Here is a 23,096-nt window from a genome sequence, read left to right as displayed (position 1 = left end):
AAAATTCGGATGCGACTTACTCTACTAAAAAGCAGATGCCACTCACTCGGACTACATATATTGTATATGGGCTTATCTTATTTTTTTATTTTAATATGTGTTTATATATCGCTTTTGTTGATTAGAGATAAGAACTATGGCTTCGAATGATGCTTTGAAAATGTCAATTGACAAAGCTTTATGATTGGCGAACTGAAAACTCCACAATTAGAAGAGACATATATAAATAGTGGTTCTTCTTTATATATTTGTTGCACATGACAATATAGAAGATGTATTTTCATATATACTTATTTTTGCAGAGTATGAGAGAGATGAAGATGTATAATGTCGACATTCAAAAGGAATCCTTTGACAAGGTTTTCAGCATAGTGTTGTTGAAAGTGGCCTAAAATTCACCGAATTATATACAATAATACACGTATATATGTGCAACCAGAATAAAAGATTAAAAGGCCCGTGGCAACGCACGGGCACTTTACTGCAGGATTAATTGCTCGGTCCATGCTCACGACCGTAAGTACTATAGGGTTTGCAGAGTTGGTGGTAGTGAGAGGCAACCCCAACCCCTAGTAGTAGACATAAAAAAAAAGCTCTCTGGCGGAGTCGTCGCCGCAGGAGGCAGGACCACCTCCAGTCCTCCACTCCGCGATGCGGCGGCTAGGGCTTTGACCGCGCGCCCGTGTCCTGCTCGGCTCCGGCCGACCACCACCTCACTCACCTCACTCCAGTGCACACCACTCCACTGTCGTCATCACCATTTCTTCCGCAGGGGGTCTGTCTGAGGTGGATTCGATCGAGATGGTAGCGGCTGGTTCCTCTGTTCACCCGTGTTCCTCTTTCCGCCCGCCCTTGTGCTGACTCGCGGCCTTTTCTTGCCACACTAAACGCAGGTCAAGATCGAAGATTGTGATGGGGATGGCGCCGCCGACCCGCCGCAGCCCAATCCGGCTCCGGCACCCACTGCCGTAAAGGCGGAGGAGGCGATTGATGTATGTGCTATCTGAATGTTGCGGTAAACTACTGTTAATGGATTGGGGGAAAACCAGGAGAAGTATGCGGGCTGAGTAATCGATACTCCCTCCGTCCCAAATTACTTCGTATTTAGACAAATTTAAGACAAGTAATTTGGGACGGAGGTAGTATTTGTTTAGTGCGTACTCCCTAAAAAGGGCAGCCCGGTGCATGTAGCTCCCGCTTGCGCAGGGTCGGGGAAGGGTCTGATCCAATTTGGGTCTATAGTACGCAGCCTTTCCCTACATTTCTGTAAGAGGCTGTTTCCAGGACTTGATTGTTTAGAGGCATTGCATAATGAGTGTCAATTGCTGCCTACATGTGCTTGATTCCTACGTGATTGATTTAACGGATAGGATGTCGGGTCATCTTGCCCTAATTCTGTAATAATCAATATGTTGTGTACTTTTTCTAGTGATGTACATTTGTCTTGGATCTTAAAGTGGTGCTTCTAACTGAACCACCAATGTCAAGTTTCTGTTTTCCTCCATGGAAACCTTTCACCTGTCCTGTTTTGCTTTCACTTGAACACATGTATCGTAGCGCCAAAATACAAGGAGTTATTATAAATTTGATTCTTGTGTTGGATGTGGTCCGTATTTTAAGATTGGAGCACTAACAGTCATACAGTGGATTTACGGTGTTTAGTATTTGAGAGTAATAGAATGCTATCTGGACACCTTTTCTATATTGCAAATAGAATCAGAGAATCGCAAATTGGTAGGACTACCACAATTTTGTGACATTGTTCCCTTTTATTGGATTGTTGTTAGTGAAGTTGTAAAAATGACATGATGTTCTTCACTCTTACTCTAGGATGGTCAGCCAGGCTCTTCATCCAGCTATTTAAGGTCACACTTTATTGGTATGGGATTTTCACCGATACTGGTTGACAAAATGCTTCAAAAACATGGTATGTTATAATTTACAAAATGTTTTTTATGTGTACAGCGATATGAAACCTTTACAGCAATGAACACACAGTTAACTTAGAGCAAATACCTTTCGATCTATAGACTAACCACACACATATCTCCAATACAGGTGATCATGATTCTAACACTGTATTGGAGTCACTTTTGTCTCATCATGTAAGTGATTCTGATTTTCCCATGCATTCTCTAGGTGATATGTTGGTACAGTCGTAGTGTTTATGTTCTGCTTTTATAGTAAAATTATCCCTTCTTGAGTCTTCGATTGAGTAGTTTGCTGTTAAAAGTCTACCATGGCCCTAATCCTTTTCATGATCGTAAATAGATTACTGATTCTGGTTAAAAAGAAATAGCAGGAAAAATTGTATAAAGGGCAACCTGGTGCATGTAGCTCCCGCTTGCGCAGGGTCCAGGGAAGGGTCCGACCACTTTGGGTCTATAGTACGCAGCCTTTCCCTACATTTCTGTAAGAGGCTGTTTCCAGGACTTGAACCCATGACCTCATGGTCACAAGGCAGCAGCTTTACCACTGCGCCAAGGCTCCCCTTCTGTATAGAATGGGAAATATTGTATAGAATGTTAATGATTTCAATATTCCCCCGCAAAAAGAATATATTTCAATATTGATACTGAAGAATTCTTATTTCCTTAGATTTTTGTTGTTGTTGTTGTTGTTGTTGTTGATTGATACTGAAGAATTCTTATTTCCTTCGATTTTTTTCTTGCACACCAGTATCGGTGCTTGATCCATCCTGTAAAGATCTTGTACTTCATATTTTTGCATCTCACGAACCTTGAAATTATCGTTGTTGATAAGTTTGCTTTTGTTTTGTTCTATTTTGTGCAGTTATTCTTTTGTTCTGTATTGTTGCTGGTTGCTAGTGTAACTTTATTTGAGGATATCTAGAAGACAGAAAGATGTCTTATTTAGAGGGCTAATTCTCGTCATCAGTGTTTAAGCTTTTGTTTCTTCTATGCGGCCATTCCTTCATTTTTTCTATTGTTGCTAGTTGCTAGTGTGAGAACATATACAAGGAGTTAGAATGATGTCTTATTTAGAGGGATATTGGCTGGTGTCAAATCTGGCATTCTCATCTTTCAATTTTCATTAATGGTATTATATGTTGCAAATTGTGAAAGAGATCTAAATTCATGCTCTTCATATTTCTCAAATTACCTTGATGCTATATGCGCCTCAGAATTCTGGATCCGAATCGTCAAGTTCGTTAGGCAGTCTCTTTGATTCTGACAATGAAGAAAACAGTTCTAAACAAGATATCAAGGTGATTTCCTAGCCATAGTTGTTATCATCATATTCTTTGTTTTGAATTCTTTAGACTAACAATTCTGAATGCTCCTAACTTCAGCCGGAGCCAGATTCTTTCTCAGAAAGGAGGTCATATTTACTCCGCACAATGAACTTCTCTCAGACGGAAGTCGATTTAGCATTCGACCAATTAGGTTTGTGATTCTGCATTGACTTGTAAACCTAGCAATTATATATATATTTTTGATTGTTTAGTGGCGCCAAGTTTCTGGCGTTCTCTGTGACAAGAGTGCCACAAAAGCTAAAGGCGGGTTCTATTGGATGGTGATTCGACCCGCAATGTTGTATGGCGCTGAGTGTTGGTCGACTAAAAGGCGACATGTTCAACAGTTAGGTGTAGCAGAATGCGCATGTTGAGATGGATGTGTGGCCACACAAGAAAGGATCAAGTCCGGAATGATGATATACGTGATAGAGTTGGGGTAGCACCGATTGAAGAGAAGCTTGTCCAATATCATCTGAGATGGTTTGGGCATATACAATATAGGGCCAGTTCTTTGGGGGCTTATGGTTGGCTGTGGAAATAAGCTGCACCCTTAATTAGTAGGCTTCTAAAAAAAGATTGGTTAGGCTTCTAAAATAAGTTGGGGAGGGGGCAGCTTATTTCTACAGTCAGCCATAAGCACCAAAAGAACTGGCCCGTGGGCTTCTAGAAGCGCTAGTGCGTAGTTGATGGTTAAAGTGTGTTGATAATGTCAAGAGAGGTCGAGGTAGACCAAACTTGACATGGGAGAAGTCCGTAAATATAGACCTGAATGACTAAAATAATACCAAAGAACTAGCCATGGATAGGGTCTGTGGAAGTTAGCTATCCACGTCCCAGAACCATGAACTGGTTTCGAGATCTTATGAGTTTCAGCTCTAGCATGTCAGAACCATGAGTTTGTTTTAAGATCTTATGTGTTTCATCTCTAGCCTACCCCAACTTGTTTGGACTAAAGGCTTTGTTGTTGTATAGGTGTACCAAGAGCACACATAGTCTTATCACAACATTGTTTATTGTAAATATGTATCGAAGTCAATTTAGTAGTGTTTAATATTGATTTTTCTCTCATTATATTCATTATAACAATAGTACTCCAACATATGCTTATTTTTAGGTGAGGATGCACTACTTGATCAGCTTGTAGATTTCATTGTCACTGCTCAGGGAGGAGTATTATCAGGAGATATGGAAAATGGCCATGCTACAAATGAGGTTTTTTTTTCCTTTTGTTTCTCTTTGCTACTTCTACTTCTAAATCTTGATATTTGTAGACATGAAGTATACTTAAGAGTTAGCTATTCCATGGGCCCTTTACAATATGGACTACATGAGCAATGAATTGTTTTTATAATACGTTCTTTCTGCAAAATTCAATAGTCATTTGCTTTGTACTGTGATTATTGGTTTGAGACTAAAAATAACATACCGTCTAACACGGGAAAACGGCTTCCAGCACGAATCCCATAAATGTGTTTTTGAAAAGACTTTCATATTATCTCTATCAAATAATAAGTACCATCCGTAATTTTGTTATTTCTATTGCAATTCTTTTCCGATGTGCTTGTTTACTGTGGCTTATTTCCATGCGTTCTAGGTTTCCATGTGTATACCCAAAAGAACTTGTTCAATAATCACTATCTACTAGTCTGTATTATATGCATTTCCTTGTTAACAACAATAATAGTCAACGGCTGTAGTATGAAATTTAGACATGATTGCTAACATCCATCGTAGTTATTGCCTATGTTTCTAGCTTTTGTTTCTTTAACACTTAGTATATGGGATTCTAAATTGCATACAAATGTGAGGACCTTTTAGGTTGAAGGCTACAATTTCTAACTTCAAAACGCACTTTTACAGGTAAAAGCTGAATCATTGTTTGGGGTAATGGATAAAACGCTTCATTTGCTTCAGATGGGTTTTACTGAGGAAGAAGTGTCATTGGCTATTGATAGCTTCGGTAGGTCAAAACTAATAAGTTTTAAAATTATTCAATATTGTTAGCTTCTAGTACTATTTTTACTAGATATACTCGAATCCTTTAAAAGATTATTTATGATATATGTGCCCAATGGATTGCTTACTATGCCTACTTATAACATTTATGCAAACTGCATACTCTTCATCCTTCTAGCAAGCACTATATGGTGCATTGTTTTTTGTGAAGCATCAACATTTTAGTTTGCTCATCCCATGCCAGCTTCTCTCCTCCACCTGCCTCCCTCGGCCATGCTTGCTGGAGCTGTCGGCCAAAGCCCCGTGCGACTGCTGGCGGCGGCGGGCTATCGTCTCCTCCGCTGTTACTCTCAGATCCCATGCGACCCTAACCCTAACCCTAGCCTCTGTTGCACTGCCATCGGGTGCTCCTCCTCCCCTTGTTGTGGGTGTCCATCAGCCTGGAGCAGGATGGTCGAGGCCAGGAGGGCCTTCGGTGTCCCTGCTCTGCTCTTGGTGTCTCCCCTCCACCGCGACGTTCCTCCGGCGGCCTAGTGGTCGGGTCCGGCTATCTCGATGGCAGCCCCGATGGCTTGGGCGCCTACTGTGCCGCCTTGATGGCATGGTCGCTCGACATCTAGCCGAGTCTCCAAATCAGGTGCCAGATCTGGAGCCTCCATGGCATGTTCCCCTTCCATAGTTTGACAGGTGACTAGCTATGCGTTTTCTCTGATGGAGGGGTTGTAGCGAGGGCTTGAGTGGATTGGACAGGGGTCATTGCATGATAGGGTGGCAAGTGCCAGGGATATGGCCCACGCATGCTCTCACTGATTACGAGTCGAAGGACTAGTCGAGACTAGTCGATGGACTAGTCTATGAGTCGCAACTGTGGTGTTGACTGCGAATCTCGTGTAGACTAATTCGATGAGTCGAGCGGTTGAGAGACTAGTCTACGACTAGTCTGGACTAGTCCTGCTGTCTGAGTCGCTCGACTCAAATTTGGGAGGGGGAAATTGGAGAGCGAGCTATGAGAACGAGCCGCCTGGACGAGGCCACCGCCAGCACCCACTGACCCGCCGCCGGGACGGCGGATGGCGAAGCAAGGCGCGGCAGCCGGCCGGAGCTCGTGCTCGGGCGGCGGCCATGGCCGTGCCCCGTGGGCGCGTGTGGCCCTATGAGAGAGAGAGAGAGAGGAGAGGAGAGGATGCACGGCGGTGGTTTGCGGGCTCGCCGGCGGCGGCGGCCGGAGGCGCGGGTCGCGCACGCGTGCTTCTGTGCGTGATGACGCAGGCGGCGGCGACCGGATCGATCGGGAGCTAGGGTTACAGAGGCTGGGATGGGAAGTAGGCTAAGTAGGCTGGCTACTTGGGCCCAAATGGGCCAGCTGGGGGTGGGTGCTGAGCGGCACTGGGCTAGGCCTGGCGAGCGTTGGCTAGCACTCACTGCTGGTTTTATTGTATATACTACTACATACTACTACATACTGCTACTAGGTATTAGTAGTTGACTACTACAGTAGTTTGTCGACTAGTCTAGCACTAGTCTAAGACTACCGATTAGTCTATGAGTCTCAACCTCGGAACGACTCAACGACTCGTCGACTCGTAATCCTTGCATGCTCTCATCGAAGATTGCTCTTGTTGGGGCTCGTTTGTTAGGCTGCCGAAGAGGTGACTGTGCTTCCGAGGCAAGCTCCTTGTCTGCGAGGTTCTGGTTGTTGGGCTTGACAGTGGGTGACGAGCTTCTTGTTCTCCCATGATGTTCGCGATGTTGCTTGTCGGTGCCTATGGAGGATGAGATATCAGTAGAAGCTGCGCAAGGCCTAACATCGTTCTCCTTTGAGGTGTTGCTTCCATGCTCCTCTCTAGGTCGTCTAGTATTCTCGGCTTTTGCTGCGGTCGCCCTCCTTCATTGTGCCCTTCTGCGGTGCTCTTGCATGTGTGGTGATGTCAATGTTCACTCTAGGGCCTTCCCGACGCACAATGTTCTGGGCTTCTTTTAGATGGCGTGCTTCTTGGTTTGGACTAGGGGTGGATTAACGAGCTACTCGGCATTAAGCTCGTTAACAAGCAAAAAACTCTAACCGGCTCTGTTCATCTGGTGCTCATTAAGCTCTTGAGCTCTCATGCTAGGTCATGAGTACTCGGTATATATACACGTACATGTGCGGTACAATATGTAGAAAGCCCCTTATAGAATGTAGAAAACACAAAGGATACACAACTAAATATATATAACTCTATCCCCCCCCCCCTCAAACTCATGGTGGATCAACAACAATGAGTTTATATAGAAGTCATGTTGTGCTCTAGTATGAGCCTTTGTAAAGAAATCTGCCAATTTTTCGATTCAAGCAGTTTATGTACCTGCAGACGATTTAACCTACCCTGCCCCGCCACAACATTTGCACATTTGGATGCTACTACCGTACTTTCCAGAGGATTAGCTTCCAAGGGTATTTATCCAGCAGTAGATCCTTTAGATTCAACCTCGACTATGTTACAGCCTCGGATCGTTGGCAACGAACATTATGAAATTGCGCAAAGAGTTAAGGAAACTTTACAACGTTACAAAGAACTTCAGGACATTATCGCAATTCTTGGCTTGGATGAATTATCGAAAGAGGATCATTTAACTGTAGCAAGAGCAAGAAAAATTGAGCGTTTCTTATCACAACTGTTCTTTGCGGCAGAAGTTTTTACTGGTTCTCCAGGAAAGTATGTTGCTCTTGCGGAAACTATTAGGGGATTTCAACTAATCCTTTTCGGAGAATTAGACGGCCTACCTGAACAGGCTTTTTATTTGGTGGGTAACATCGATGAAGCTAGCACGAAAGCTATAACCTTAGAAGAGGAGAACAAATCGCAGAAATGAAATTAAATCTTTATGTACTGACTCCTAAGCGAATTATTTGGGATTGTGAGGTGAAAGAAATCATTTTACCCACTAATAGTTGGCCAAATTGGCGTATTACCAAACCACGCCCTGACTCTGAATGCATTTTTGTACTGAAGAGCAATAAACTGATAGTGCACACCAGCGCACACAAAAGAAGCACGTACACCAATATGCTTGGTGAGCTCATGCTTCACAGGGTCATTCGCAATACTAACAACACTTGTACTGTCAAACAAGAGTGCGGGGACACAAGATTCAACATTTTCCAAAAACAGCCATTTGGTAATATTGCAGCATATGTAAGTATTTAGAAAAATAAATAGCATGCAACAAAGATTAAATGATAATTTTGAATGAGAGAATTTTTTAGTTAAGAGTTTTGCATATATGTTGCCCCATTTTCATTGATAAATGGCTTTGAGCATTCCATTCACGTAAGAAGACCCTCCACCAAAAGCCCATGTACATGTAATCCTCCACTCATAGCCCATATAAGATCCAACCTTAGAAAACCTAGACTAGGTCAGCTTTTCCAACCCTTCCTATTCCCATGCTCTTTCTCCACTTCCTCTAGCCGCCAAAGAAGTGTAGAACATGAGATGCGCCTGTACCTTCTTGCTTCTCGACAACTTGCATCCCCATCTTCCCTTGTGCCTGAATCTTCTTCCTCGCCTTCTTCCTCGCCACATGCCGCAATCCCCATCTTTCTAGAGCTTCTTCCTCATCAGCAGCCACCTTCCCATCTTCCACTCTGCCAGGCTCTTCTTCCCTACCAGCGGCTAACGTTCCCATCTCCCCTCACGCCATATTTGTCCAGTATCCCTGACAACAACAACAACAAAGCCTTTAGTCCCAAACAAGTTGGGGTAGGCTAGAGGTGAAACCCATAAGATCTCGCGACCAACTCATGGCCATGGCACATGGATAGCAAGCTTCCACGCACCCCTGTCCATAGCTAGTTCTTTGGTGATAATCCAATCCTTCAGGTTTCTCTTAACGGAAGTCCTCCATGTCAAATTCGGTCTACCCCGACCTCTCTTGACATTCTCCGCACGCTTTAGCCGTCCGCTATGCATTGGAGCTTCTAGAGGCTGAATATACCCAAACAATCTCAGACGATATTGGACAAGATTCCCTTCACTTAGTGCTACCCCAACTCTATCTCATATATCATCATTCCATACCTGAACTCTATCTCATATATCATCATTCCAGACTCGATCCTTCCTGGTGTGGCCACACATCCATCTCAACATACGCATCTCCGCCACATCTAATTGTTGAACATGTCGCCTTTTAGTCGGCCAACACTCAGCGCCATACAACATTGCGGGTCGAACCACTGTCCTGTAGAACTTCCTTTTAGCTTTTGTGGCACTCTCTTGTCATAGAGAATGCTAGAAGCTTGGCCACTTCATCCATCCGGCTTTGATTCAATGGTTCACATCTTCATCAATACCCCCATCCTTCTGCAGCATTGACCCCAAATATCGAAAGGTGTCCTTCTCAGCCACCACCTGCCCATCAAGGCTAACCTCCTCCTCGCACCTAGTAGTACTGAAACCGCACATCATGTACTCGGTTTTAGTTCTACTAGGCCTAAACCCTTTCGGTTCCAAGGTTTGTCTCCATAACTCTAACTTCCTATTTACCCTCGTCCGACTACTCGGTTTTAGTTCTACTAGGCCTAAACCCTTTCGGTTCCAAGGTTTGTCTCCATAACTTAACTTCCTATTTACCCTCGTCCGACTATCGTCAACTAGCACCACATCATCCACAAAGAGAATACACCATGGGGTATCTCCTTGTATATCCCTTGTGACCTCATCCATCACCAAGGCAAAAAGATAAGGGCTCAAAGCTGACCCTTGATGCAGTCCTATCTTAATTGGGAAGTCATCGGTGTCGATATCACTTGTTCGAACACTCGTCACAACATTATCGTACATGTTCTTGATGAGGGTAATGTACTCTGCTGGGACTTTGTGTTTCTCCAAGGCCCACCACATGACATTCCGCGATATCTTATCATAGGCCTTCTCCAAGTCAATGAACACCATATGCAAGTACTTATTTTGCTCCCTATATCTCTCCGTAAGTTGCCGTAGCGAGAAAATGGCTTCCATGGTCGACCTCCCAGGGATGAAACGAAACTTACTTCTGGTCACGCTTGTCATTCTTCTTAAGCGGTGCTCAATGACTCTCCCATAACTTTATTGTATGGCTCATCAGCTTAATTCCACGGTAATTAGCACAACTCTGAACATCCCCCTTGTTCTTGAAGATTGGTACTAATATACTCCGTCTCCATTCTTCTGGCATCTTGTTTGCCCGAAAAATAAGGTTGAAAAGCTTGGTTAACCATACTATCGCTATGTCCCCGAGGCCTTTCCACACCTCAATGGGGATACAATCAGGGCCCATCGCCTTGCCTCCTTTCATCTTTTTTAAAGCCTCCTTGACCTCAGTCTCCTGGATTCGCCGCACAAAATGCATGCTGGTCTCATCAAAGGAGTCGTCCAGTTCAGTGGTAGAGCTCTTGATTCTCCCCATTGAAGAACTGGTCGAAGTACTCCTGCCATCTATGCTTAATCTCTTCGTCCTTCAACAAGAGTTGGTTTGCTCCGTCCTTGATGCATTTGACTTGGCCAATATCCCTTGTCTTCCTCTCTCGGATCTTGGCCATCTTATAGATGTCCCTTTCGCCTTCCTTCGTGCCTAACCATTGGTAGAGGCCCAGTATCTCTGATGTACCCCTTTTTTCTTTTATTTCTTTTATGAACCCAAAAGAAAAGGGATATTGCTGGATACGTCGTGTCCGCGCGTATCGCTGTGTCCTGTTGTTACTAGGATAGCTATTCGGCTATATTAGTCTTGTCCATGCTTTTTAGATAGAAACGCCAAATTCCCGAAGTAACCACCGTAATCACGTCAACTCTGCTGTCAAAAGAGCTAGAGCTCGCCACTTGGCCTCTACACTTGAACGGGAAATTGTAGTCTGTTTCTTCATCTTCAAGGCAGTGAAAGAACCACCAAGAAAAACACTAGCCCTAGCCCAGGGTGACTAGTCCATGTAGTGAAGCTGTAATGAACTCGAGCAGGGAAAGAACATACGGTGAGAGATTGTGCCATGAAGATATCAGAGAACAAGGAGGTGACTAGTGAAGTGGGAGCAGAGACAAAAGACTCAAAAGTATGGGCATGATGGGAGATATCCGGATGAGTGACAACTAGATGGACACTAATCCCAACAAGACGATGATAATGCGCCAGATCAAACAAGGGTCACCATCAAAAGCACAGAGGTGAACATTGAGCTCCATGGGGTCTAAACAGTGCGCTCACCAGTAACAACAGCACGAGCAAGGATATCTTGGATATATTTTTCTTTGAAAATGAAGAAGCCATCAGAGGTAGAAGAAACCTCAATCCGAAGAAAGTAGCGAAGTGGGCGAAGATAAGAATGAGAAACTGCTCACATGCCTTCACAAAGGCAATGTACTAAGGGTCGTCGCTAGTGATGATCATGTCATCAACATCAACATATAGAAGAGGAGTCTGACCACGAGCAGAGAGTCGGACAAACGACGCATGATCATGAGCACTTACTGGAAAACCAGCAACAATTACCATAGGGGCGAAACACTCAAACCACGCACGAGGGGCTTGCTTAAGGCCATATAGAGAGCGACGAAGATGGCAGGTCATGACATCAGGGACAAAATACCCAAGTGGTGGCTGCATGTAAATCTCCTTACGAAATTCACCATTAAAGAAAGGCATTCTTAACATCAAGCTGAGGCCACAACAAGAATTGTGCCAACAGTGGTCATATGGGCCAGAAGAGCAAAAGTCTCATCATAATGACGATCATGATCATGCTGAAAGCCACAAGCCACAAGACGAGCTTTGTACAAGTGATGGGACAAATACAAGAAGAGAAACAAGATCCCATGTGCTAGTGCACTCAAGAGCAGGAATCTCCTATGCCATCGCAAGCTGCCATTCGGGATGAACAACTCTATCATGATAAAAAGTTGGCTCAAGGACAACAACGTTAGGAAAACCATTGGGTCAACAGGCGGATGCGGGTGATGGCGTAAGGCATAAGTAAGCTGAGACGAGGAAGAGGGTACAAAAGAAGTAGATGGCTCATTGGTATACTCATCTACAACACGTGTATGATGAGTATAATAGCGAGAAAAAAAGGAAGAATACGAGCACGCACCGTCGTATACACTCGAGTGCTAGAGATGGGGAAGTCACAGGGGATGAAGGTGCAGAATCATGTGACAAGTGAGATGAGGAAACCCTAGGAGATGGCAGCGTTGGATCTGCAACAGTCGGAGAAGCAGGAACAATGGGATGCGTGGACAAGGGCTCAACATGAGTGATAGAGGTGTGTCGGGAAAAGTGAGGAAAGATATATCCTCCAATGAAAAGGTCGAGGAAGATGGACGTGGGTAGAAGGGCCAGGACTCATCAAAAGTCACATCTCGGAAATACGCATTCAATGAATGACAAGATCCCAACAACGATAGCCCTTATGCTCATCATTGTATCCTAGACTGAGTGGTCAGTTTGGTGCGTTCATTGGGGGCAAGAAGAACATAGCAAAGACAACCAAACAAAAGAAGCGTCAAATAATCAGGAAAGCGATCAAAAAGACCCCCGAAAGGAATGCCGCCCTATAGAGCAGAGCATGTTGAATGCTGCTGAGATAGCTGGAGCTGGAGGGAAGCTTAGCCCAAAAGTTGGGGAAAAGAGAGGTAGTGATCATCAACGCATGAGTCGTCTCAAGAAGGCGATGATGCTTGTGCTTAGCCACACCATTATGAGCATGAGCACCAGGATAAGAGAACTGAGCAAGAGTACCTTGCTCAGCAAGGACTCCACGCAACATCTTGGAGATATACTCTTCAGAAAAATCAGCCGAAACACACAAATAGGCATAGAGAATTGAGTGTGAACCATGACAGCAAAACACTTATATATAGATAGATAAGAAGACATAAAATATATCCAGGTGTGTCGAGAGAAATACCTATATATATAATATAGTAGTGATGGCCCCTTTTGAGGCAAAGGGAGCTGGACCCTATACATCAGAGTGAACATGGTCGAAAGGACCTTGAAACAGAGTCCCGCTATGAGGATAAGGTAAGGTAATTGGACTTGTTTACCAAGTCGGCAACCCTCATAGTCTAAAGACACGCTGTCGGAGACGGATCTAAGAAGACCATGTGGAACTAAGAATGAGAGACGAGAGCCACACAAGTGACCAACGCGATGATGCCACTATTGACAACAATGGGACAAGGCAACATAGGCGGAGAGACTGGCGGCAACAGAGATTGGGGATTGGATAGAGGCGGCGGCCAGTGGAGGACAACAACAGCTCTAGAAAGCGGCCAGAGGCAGAAGCATCGGGAGCAGCGCAACCGTTGAAGAGGAGGAAGCGGCGACACAAGATGGGTTCAAGCACAAGTTGCACGTGTGAAATTTTTTTTGGGTCTCTAATACCATGTTAGGAAATATGCCACTTATATTTCTAGGTGGCCATAGGCCAATATATATACATGTACATGTGCAGTACAATATGCAGAAAGCCCCTTATAGAATGGGGAAAATACAAAGTATACACATCTAAATATATATAACTCTAATAGTTAATAGGCATTAGCCCCTTTTGATTCAGCTACAATGCGTTTTTATGAAGGAAGAAAGTGACCACATGTGGAGGTACGCTAGTTGTTGTCCTTGATGTGCTAGGTTCAAGGGAAAAAATAGCGTGGTATACAAAATAGCGTCGCCCTTTAAATTACGCTATTAGCGATACATTGTACACTGGTTTATTTAGCGAGACAATTCTCTACACGCTATAGCACGCTATTCTTTCCCGTGGTTGGGTTAGGTTGATTTGGTGGAATAGAAGGGTTGAGGTGCCACAAAATGTAGTAACTTAACACAAGAATACCCGTTGTGTTGTATTAACGAGCTACTCATGAAATCGTTAGGTCACTTGTTAAGCTTAACGAGCTAAAACCAGTGATTGCTTCTGTTCATTAAGAAGCGAGCTATGAGTTTCACGAGTTTCACGAGTCGATCTATTGAGCATTCATTAAACTCGCAAGCTACGAGCTTTTGGTCTACCCCTAGTTTGGACGGCCATCACGACACCAAGGGGGTTGCTGGGATCAGCGTCATGCCACAAGGGTTGTCGGAGGTATCTCCACTTGCCAAGGTCCACTGGGTGTGATCGGTGGTTGTCACTTATGGTCTCCGTGGTTGGAGGCTGGGGCGCTGGTGAATGCCTTGCATGACCATGTTCATGTCGACGACGGCGACGTCCACAGACACCATTCTTCTCCTTGAAGGCACTGCTCCATTTACCTCTCCTTCAAACAGCTCGTATCATGTACCACCTGGCCTGTCACTAGGTGTGCACCTTGGGGGTGGTGTCCCGCTGGGCGATGCGTGTCTAGGCACTCTAGGAAGATTTATGTTCATCGTCAGGATCAAGCTAGCACCTTTTGTTCATGTGCTTAGCTTAGCTTTACTTAGTTCCGGTTTACTGGTCTCCTGTTTGGCCTTACTTGTGCTTCTCTTGTATAGCTGGAATCATCACCAGGGTTGGTGTGTGTGTGTGTTACCTTTGTGTGATGCTTGGTTGGGTGTTTTATCTATAAACCCGGGCAAAAGCCGTTTTCGATAATACTGACATTATCAGAGGCTAATTTTAGCTCCCAGGCACACTTGTGCAGAACTTATGAAACACGATGTTAGGACAAAAGCACAGTTGTAATCCACATATTTTAATGTTCCAATCTGACATTTTTGAGCTGATGAGTATATTGTAGTCTCCTGCTGTTGGACTGTTTTCGTGAGTTCCTACAAACAATCCTTTAAGTGTCATGTTTCCTACTCTTTTCAGGTCAGGAAGCAGCGGTTCAGGAGCTTGCTGACTCAATTTTTGCAAGACGTATTGCCAGTACCATTGAGCAGAAACAGGTAACTGATTGACATCCATTTCTCACTGCTACAGACTTTGTGCGTTGAATTTGACAGACGTATGTTGTTCCAGATTTTTGCTAGAAGTCATCTTGTATACAGTAGGTCTGTGTAGCATATATGGCAAGGTTATAGGTTAGATCAGCTGTTTACATAAACGTTCCTATGATGTTCTTTCTGATGTTTCCAGTTGGTTTCCTAGGTTTTGTTTCATGATTTAGGAAATATACAACTCTGTAATCATTGATTTCAGTGCTCATATGTTCCTATAACTCTTTTTGTATGTGGCACATATATTAAAATCCAATTAATAACCACTCAAATTTCTAATCTGGCCTCTTATGTTCTATTGTAGGTGAAAATTGAGTCTGAATTTCTAGGGGAGCAAGGGGACCAAGAAACTGAATATTCAACATATCATCAGAGGTTGAACTATTATGATGATGACGATGACAACAAAAGAGTTAAAAAGGCCAAGCATATATTCAGAGATGATAGAGGAGCCTCAAGTAGTCATGCTGTCAATCAACCTACTCCATGGTTAAGTGGCGGTGTTGGGTCAGCTGGTGATGGTTATTTGAAGGAAGAAGATTATGAAATGACATCGGGCCCTCGTGCAAATGTCCGTGGCGACCTTGCCAAGCCTCCCTTCTTCCTCTATGGAAATGTTGTTAACATCACCAAAGATGCGTGGTCTGAAATATCGGGTTTCTTGTCCGGTGTGCAGCCCGAGTTTATAAATAGTCAGCTTTTCTCGGCTTTGATGCGAAGGGAAGGTTACCTTCATAACCTTCCAACAGAGAGAAGGCATGTTGCGGTTCCGAAGTCACCAATGACAATTGAGGATGCAGTGCCTTCCGCAAGACATTACTGGCCCACATGGGACACCAGAAAACATATTGGTAGTGTTACTTCAGAGGTGGCAGGAATTGAACAACTTTGTGAGATGTTGGGAAAGACCATAAAAGATTCACGAGGATTTCTTTCAGAAGAAAAACGAGCGCAGATCTTGCACCAATGCAAGATGGCAAATCTTATCTGGATTGGTCAAGACCGGCTAGGCCATCTGCAGCCAAATCAAATGGAGCGGATATTAGGTTATCCATCAAACCATACAAATCTGTTTGGCCTAAACCCACCGGACAGGATTGCTGCTATGAAATACGCTTTTCAAACGGACACCATTGCTTATCTTTTGTCAGTTCTAAAAGACATCTATCCAGATGGTTTGAGGGTACTATCCATCTATAGTGGAGTTGGGGGTGCAGAAATTGCGCTTCATCGTCTCGGTATTCCACTAAAGTGTGTAGTGTCTGTTGAAGAGTCTGATGTGAACAGGAAAATTCTGAAAAAATGGTGGGCAAAAACAGAGCAGAGCGGAGTTCTGAGACAACTAAATGGCATATGGAAGCTAAAGACCGATGCACTTGAGGACCTATTTAAGGAATTTGGTGGCTTTGACTTGGTTGTTGGCGGAAATTACAGTTCATATAGAGGTGGGACAACAGTAAACGCAACTATGGGGATGGACTCCGGTAAATACTTTGAGTACGTTCGTGTTCTTCAAAGAGTGAGAAGTATGCAGCACTTTTATAAGTAGTTGTTGCCTGACATAATCATGTCCTTCACCATCTATCTTCGACAAGGGATGGCACAGCGTTATGAGACTTGTAAATGGTAGGATGGAGACGGACGCTTTGTTGACAGCTAGAGAACTTTGTGCTGTCTCTTTATCTAGCTAGAGAACTTTCTACTGTCTCTTTATCACTGCATGATGGGTTCAACTATCCTCCTGTTCCTGGTTAATTAGCTGCATATTATTGTAACTATTAATCGGTGCACACGAGTTATCCTACTTGCTTGGTTGGTTAGTTTGGCCATTTTGCCGCCGTTCGTGATCATAGTTTTCTGTGCTGTGTTTAAGTTTGTGTGCTGATGGTTGGCTGAAGTAGAGGCAGCGGTACATGCAGGTTGCTGATTTGCATATGAGCTAGTGATTTGTGCGAAAACATCCATGTGCACTGAACAGGTATATGATTTTCCCTTCAGTCTAGGAATGTTTAGCTGCCTACACGTTATGCTGCTTCAAACAATGACATGTGCAGATTTGTGTGCCATGCTGTACGGTAGTTTCTTCATGGCCAAGATGGAAATGTCAGATCAGTTTGAGTTAGGTTTTCTTGAATCAATGGTGTGTGACTTGTGTGTCTGCGTGCTAATAGAACAGTCTGTTTGATCATAACCAAGAATTAAAAGCTTGGCTGATTTGCTGGGATACGGATGACATGAGACAGCATTATACCTACACAAGTTCAACCAGTTTGCTGGTTCTGAAGATTTGCAACGTACTCCCTTCGTTATAAAATAGATGACTCAACTTTGTACTAAAGTTAGTAGAAAGTTTAGTACAAAGTTGAGTCATCTATTTTAGAATGGAGTATCTAGTTTGTACCGGAGAAAATTTTGAAGTATCCGAGAGAAGGATGTGCTGACTATATAAATTGGATGATGCCCTGCACGTTGTTGCAGGAATATTTTGCAATATTTCAATAAGGTTTTGATTATATGGAACATTAATATTTGAAATAATAGTTTTTGAAAGTGTATAAGAATTAAATGTAAATAGCATAAATGCATAATAGAATTGAATTTTACATGCATGCATGTTTGCATGTTAAAGTGGAATTTTAATATGCATAGTTGCATATGGTGAGGTGGGCCTTTTTTTATGCATGTTGAATGATGAGGCAGCATGCTTGCATATTGTGATCGTATCAGTGTGGGTACACCTGGTAGTAGCCACACCTTCCTGTTTTGGTTACAAGGTGACACCCAATCAATTGACCTGCAAGTGAATGTGTACTCTTTTATTCACCTGAATACGGTCTTATCCAATGGAAATCTACATTAAGAACTAACAACACATTCCATGCAATCCAATTCTTTCAGAGAATAATTGAAATCAGACATGCAATTCAATACTTAGAAAGCAGTGTCTTTTTTCAAAATACTTAGAAAGCAGTGTTAACTATCGATAGTTCAAAAGCTTTATTATTTCACAAGTTGGTAAACAGGACATTCAGGCGGTTAAGCTGCTAAATAACCATGATACCACCTCTATATCATAACCCCTTTTTTCATGTGCTCAACTTGGGTACAGGAGTGTAATATCCCACAATTGGAATCATATTACCATAGCCAAAATCATCACACCCTTTGGTCTCATCACACACCTTGTTTGCATGCAGTGATTGTACTTGGATTGAGAAAACGCCAGCAGATGTGGTCACAACAATGACGTTTGCTCCCTCGGCAAAGCCCAACACATGGACTGGACATGCTGCATCCATTGGAGCACCGTTTATGGACAAACTTTGCAAGTAGATGAGCCGGCCCGGTACCCATCGGGCATCAGCCTCTCTTGACCACAACTGCAGATGCGGATTCAATTCTTCGACGAGTCCCAGTCCACCGTTCTCTGCAATCATGAGGTTGCAATCAAATACATCCTTGGTGCTGCAGGAGTGTGGTACATCGAACCAAATCAGCCTGTGCCTTGCCAGGTCATACTCCAAGACCAACCCACCATCGGACAAGAAGTAGATTAGAGACCTCCCAATAAGCACACTGGAATAATATGTGAAGGACATGCAATTCTCGCCATGCATCAAGGTCGGCTCGCCCCAGGCGTCGGTGTCCGACGAGTATACGCACGCCGACGTGACATACTCCTGCTCGACGGCCCCTTCGCGTATGCCTTCGTCGTCGACGGAGAAGACGAAGACCACGCAAAAGGGACCTCCGTGGCAGTGGCAGTGGTCGCAGCCATCCGCTGTGCAGAACACGGCGGCGGTTGTGCGGCCACTCTGGAATGCTGCGGGCACCGGTATGCGCTGCTGGGCACCTGTGATTGGCTCCCACATGAGGAGTTCCTCGGTATACGGGCACTTGGGGTTGGACAGGAAGAGGGCGCGGCCGTGGCGGCAGTCGACGGCCTGCCAGAGCCGGCGGTCGGGAACGGCGAGGGAGAATGGCGATGCGGTGGCGGGGATGAATTCGGGCATGTCCTCGTAGTCGTGGAGATACCCGAGCACCGGGGGTGCTCGGTGGAGATCATGGAGGAGGCGGTGGAACCCACGGCGGGAGACGACCTCGCTCCAGGACTTGCAGACGAGGGAGGCACGGAGGAGGCTGGCCGGGTCGTCGGGCGGGATGCGGATGAGGATCTCTTCTACAAGCTCGTCCGGGAGTGCTGGCGGCGGTCCTGGTGCCATGGTGGCCGCTAGTTTACTTTTCTTTTCTTGAGGTGCCATGGTGGCCGTTGTTTGTCCAATTCACGACGCCGAGCACTTTTGGACAACTGACGACGAACGACGCAGAGCTAAGCCTCGTCTAATCCAGCTAGTCTGCCCCCGATCGATATTCTGGGATGATAGCTGCCGCCAATACACATTGTGTATATATAAGTATACCTAGAAATAGATGGCTACAGTAGTTAAGTTACCGACTCGGCTTCTACTTTCGCGCGCCTGGGGAATTCGATCGAGCGAACGATTCTGTTTGCTGCCAGAAACCTCCAGCGTGTTATTCGCAAAAAAAAAGATATTCGCAAGAAAAATAAAACTCAGCGAGAACACACAAACTCTCACTATCTCAAAACGTGACCCAATTGAAACGAAAAAGGACCAATTTCCCGGAGTGCAGAGTTTCGGTGCCCAGACTCATCAGCACCGGTCCAGGAAAAAAAATCACAAAAAATGAGAAAAAACATTTTTTTGCATGGTAGAAAATTTATTGCTTGAGATCCGTTCCAATTTTCAAGTTATTTGCACATCTGAGTAGCTCTCAGAAAAAATAAATAAATCAGGTAAGAACAGTGCAAGATCATTAACCTTTGTTATAGACCTCGAATTTGTCTTTTTTTCCGGAGCTCCTCAGATATCAAATAATTTGAAAATTGGAGCGTACCTCATGCATCAAATTATGTACCATGCAAAAATAATTGTAATTTTTTGAAATTTTCCAGTATTTGTTTTGATTTTTTTGAGCGCGGATGCAGATGAGTCTGGGCTCAGAAGTGCATTATCGCAATTTCCTGTGATTACTACCAAAGGCAAAAAAAATTGATATTCGACCTGACATTGAATAGCTATATATGAGACACAATTAAACGAATTGCCATGTGATATAAATAAAACTGCCATCATGTACAAACGAATCAGATAAAAAATGGCTTCAAGAAAAAAACAATGTTCGTACCTAAAAATGCCATAGAGATAATTTTATGCAAGAATTTTTTAAAAAATATATTTTAACATAAGTTCTTTTAAATTTGCGATGCGAGTATTGACAAACTCCTAAAAATGAATTATGGCAAATTTGTGATTATTTTGCCGTGCTACTATTTAGAAACTCCCCCAATTCGGTCATGGCAAATTTTGTTTGAACCATGGCAAAATTTCTTTATTTTCGACAATGGAAAAATTCGTTTTTTAGTGCCATGCAAGTGGAAATTCCATTTTTTAACAATGGGAAAATTACTTCAGGGAACACGAAAATCTTTTTTTTTTTGGACCATGGCAAATTTACTTCAAGTGCCATGGCAATTTATTTTTCTTTTAAATCATGGCAAAAATGTACTACATGGAATGTGGAAATTTCTTTCTTTATATCATGGCAGAACTACTTCGTGGGTGACGGAAATTTACTTTAGAAATCATGTTTTTTGCTATGCTCTGTACCACGGGAAATTGTACTACATGGAACATTGGAAATTATTTTTTGCATCATGGAAGCTTTACTTCATGGGTCATGGCAAACATACTGAAGAATAATATTTTGCATTTTTGCTTTTGTTTTCTATCATGGCAAATTCTATTTTTGTAGCATGGCAAATTTACTTCATGGGTCATGGATTTTTGTAATTGAAAAATAATCTTTTGTATTTTTTATTTTGTTCTCTATCATGGAATATTTTGTAACACGTCAAAATGTAAAAAGATAAAGCATGCCATGGTGTAACGGATTATTTGTTTTGGTAAATCATTTTGATCTTAATTTTCCAAGGCAAAAACATATTTAAATTCTTATTTTTTTCACTTGCACTTTAAAAAATGTAGGAAAACATAAAAATAGAAAAATAACGTAGAAACATCTTGATTTCAATTTACTTGTACCTCCAAAATAAAACAAATTACAAATACGCGTTTGGTTGCAATTCACTACAGTAGCCGCATTGCATACACATCTCCAGCCAGCGTGGTTCTTCATATGCAGCCTCATATGCAGCAGATACAACCTGTTTGGTCGCCTGCATCGCGTGAAGGGGCGCTTACCCCCCTACTGTTTGGTTGTTGTTTTTATGCTTAGCGTGTTAGCAGATGCAAACTTCAGTTGTTTGGTTGCAAACAACATTTGTATTCTGCTCACCCCATTCAAATGTGGTGGCCTTACCACCACATGATTAGCACAAAACAAGCACAAATGAGATCAAACAAAGTAAGTAACCAAATGAGATGAAACAAAGCAAGCAACGGAAATGACAACAAACTACTTAGATTAACAGTAGGCGCATCCTTCTTCCCTGCTCCATGCCAGGGTGCTGCTCCTGGCCAAAATATTAACAAGTTCACATCACAAGTACCATAAGTTCTAGCCACAGACCATAACAAGTTCAATACTAACACCTTAGTTAACTACATTGTATGCTCAATGTCACAAACGCAGTTGTGCCTGCTGCAACGAAAGCTGCACATGTCCGAGGAGTCGTGGTTGTAGTTTTGGACCTTCAGGCCGAGTCCTAAGATGCGCACAAAGACGAGGTCGCCAGGGACGATCCGGTGGCGGCGGCAGAAGTAGTTCCAGCCCCGGCCAAGCACTATGTGCCCCTCGAAGTTCTTGACCTGCATCCAGAACCCGCACCACTTGTTCGCCGACAGCCTGACCACGCGCGGGAGCCGCTTGATGACCAGCCACTCGTTCATCACCTCCACGCACTTGCGAGGGATGACGAGCATGGCGAGGTCCTCGTTGTCCTTGATCTGCTGGTAGAAGCGCAGCGGCTCCCAGCCCCCCTCCTCGTGGCCAGTCCTCGGAGATCGTCCCCTTAAACGAGGCAGGCTCATGAAGGTGACCCTACCAGGCAGGTCCACCGTCTTGAGCCACATGTTTGTGGGGTTGAGATCCTCTGTGCCCTCAGCTCCGGCCACCACCTGAGCTCCTCCACCTGCCACATCCCGGTCACTCTTCAATTTCTTGTCAGGTAAGATGACAAGTATTAGTGCAAAAACTCTTTGCCAAATGCCACTTATCAAATGTCACTGATCAGTTGCACTTGCACTACAGCAAATGACACTGATTAGAGACATTTGTGTTGGGGAACATAGCAATTCAAAAAAATTCCTACGATCACGCTAGATCTATCTAGGAGATGCATAGCAACGAGATGGGAAGAGTGTGTCCACATACCCTCGTAGACTGAAAGCGCAAGCGTTTAGTAATGCGGTTGATGTAGCCGAACGTCTTCAGATCCAATCGATCCAAGTACCGAACGTATGGCACCTCCGTGTTCAGCACACGTTCAGCATGATGACATCCCTTGAGCTCTTGATCCAGTTGTCGGCGGTGTTGATGACGTGATCCGCGCAGGGCTTCGCCTAAGCACTACGACGATATGACCGAGGTGGTAAACTGTGGAGGGGGGCACCGCACATGGCTAAGAATAACTGTTGTGTCTTTGTGGTGCCCCCTGCCCCTGTATATAAAGTAGGGAGGAGGAGGCCGGCCCCCTAGGGGCGCGCCAAGTGTGGGGAGTCCTACTAGGACTCCCAAGTCCTAGTAGGATTCCCCGTTCCTTTTCGGAGTGGGAAAGAAGGAAGGAGAGAGGGAGTAGGAAAAAGCAAGGGGGGCGCCGCCCCCTCCCCTAGTCCAATTCGGGCTCCATGAGGAGGGGCGCCACCTCCCTTGGCCTGCCTCCTCTTCTCTCCTATGGCCC

General features: G+C 44.1%; 2 protein-coding genes across 2 annotated transcripts; one reads left to right on the top strand and one right to left on the bottom strand.

The window, feature by feature from the left end:
- Nucleotides 1-540: 540 nt before the first annotated feature.
- Nucleotides 541-17,004, top strand: LOC123110430 (probable inactive DNA (cytosine-5)-methyltransferase DRM3). Its single transcript, XM_044530929.1, has 10 exons — nucleotides 541-804; nucleotides 894-992; nucleotides 1,831-1,927; nucleotides 2,059-2,105; nucleotides 3,146-3,229; nucleotides 3,314-3,407; nucleotides 4,374-4,471; nucleotides 5,120-5,219; nucleotides 15,027-15,103; nucleotides 15,459-17,004. The coding sequence occupies exons 1-10, from the start codon at nucleotides 802-804 to the stop codon at nucleotides 16,701-16,703; spliced, it is 1,944 nt and encodes a 647-aa protein (XP_044386864.1). The 5' UTR covers nucleotides 541-801; the 3' UTR covers nucleotides 16,704-17,004.
- A 1,236-nt stretch (nucleotides 17,005-18,240) lies between these two features.
- LOC123114641 (uncharacterized) lies at nucleotides 18,241-19,508 on the bottom strand. The gene has a single exon (XM_044536105.1). It carries the CDS (start codon nucleotides 19,414-19,416, stop codon nucleotides 18,241-18,243), a length of 1,176 nt encoding a protein of 391 aa, XP_044392040.1. The 5' UTR covers nucleotides 19,417-19,508.
- Between the last annotated feature and the right edge of the window lie 3,588 nt (nucleotides 19,509-23,096).

The sequence above is a fragment of the Triticum aestivum genome, chromosome 5B (assembly GCF_018294505.1).
Source record: "Triticum aestivum cultivar Chinese Spring chromosome 5B, IWGSC CS RefSeq v2.1, whole genome shotgun sequence".
Taxonomy (NCBI): domain Eukaryota; kingdom Viridiplantae; phylum Streptophyta; class Magnoliopsida; order Poales; family Poaceae; genus Triticum; species Triticum aestivum.
This window is presented reverse-complemented; position numbering and strand designations above follow the sequence as displayed.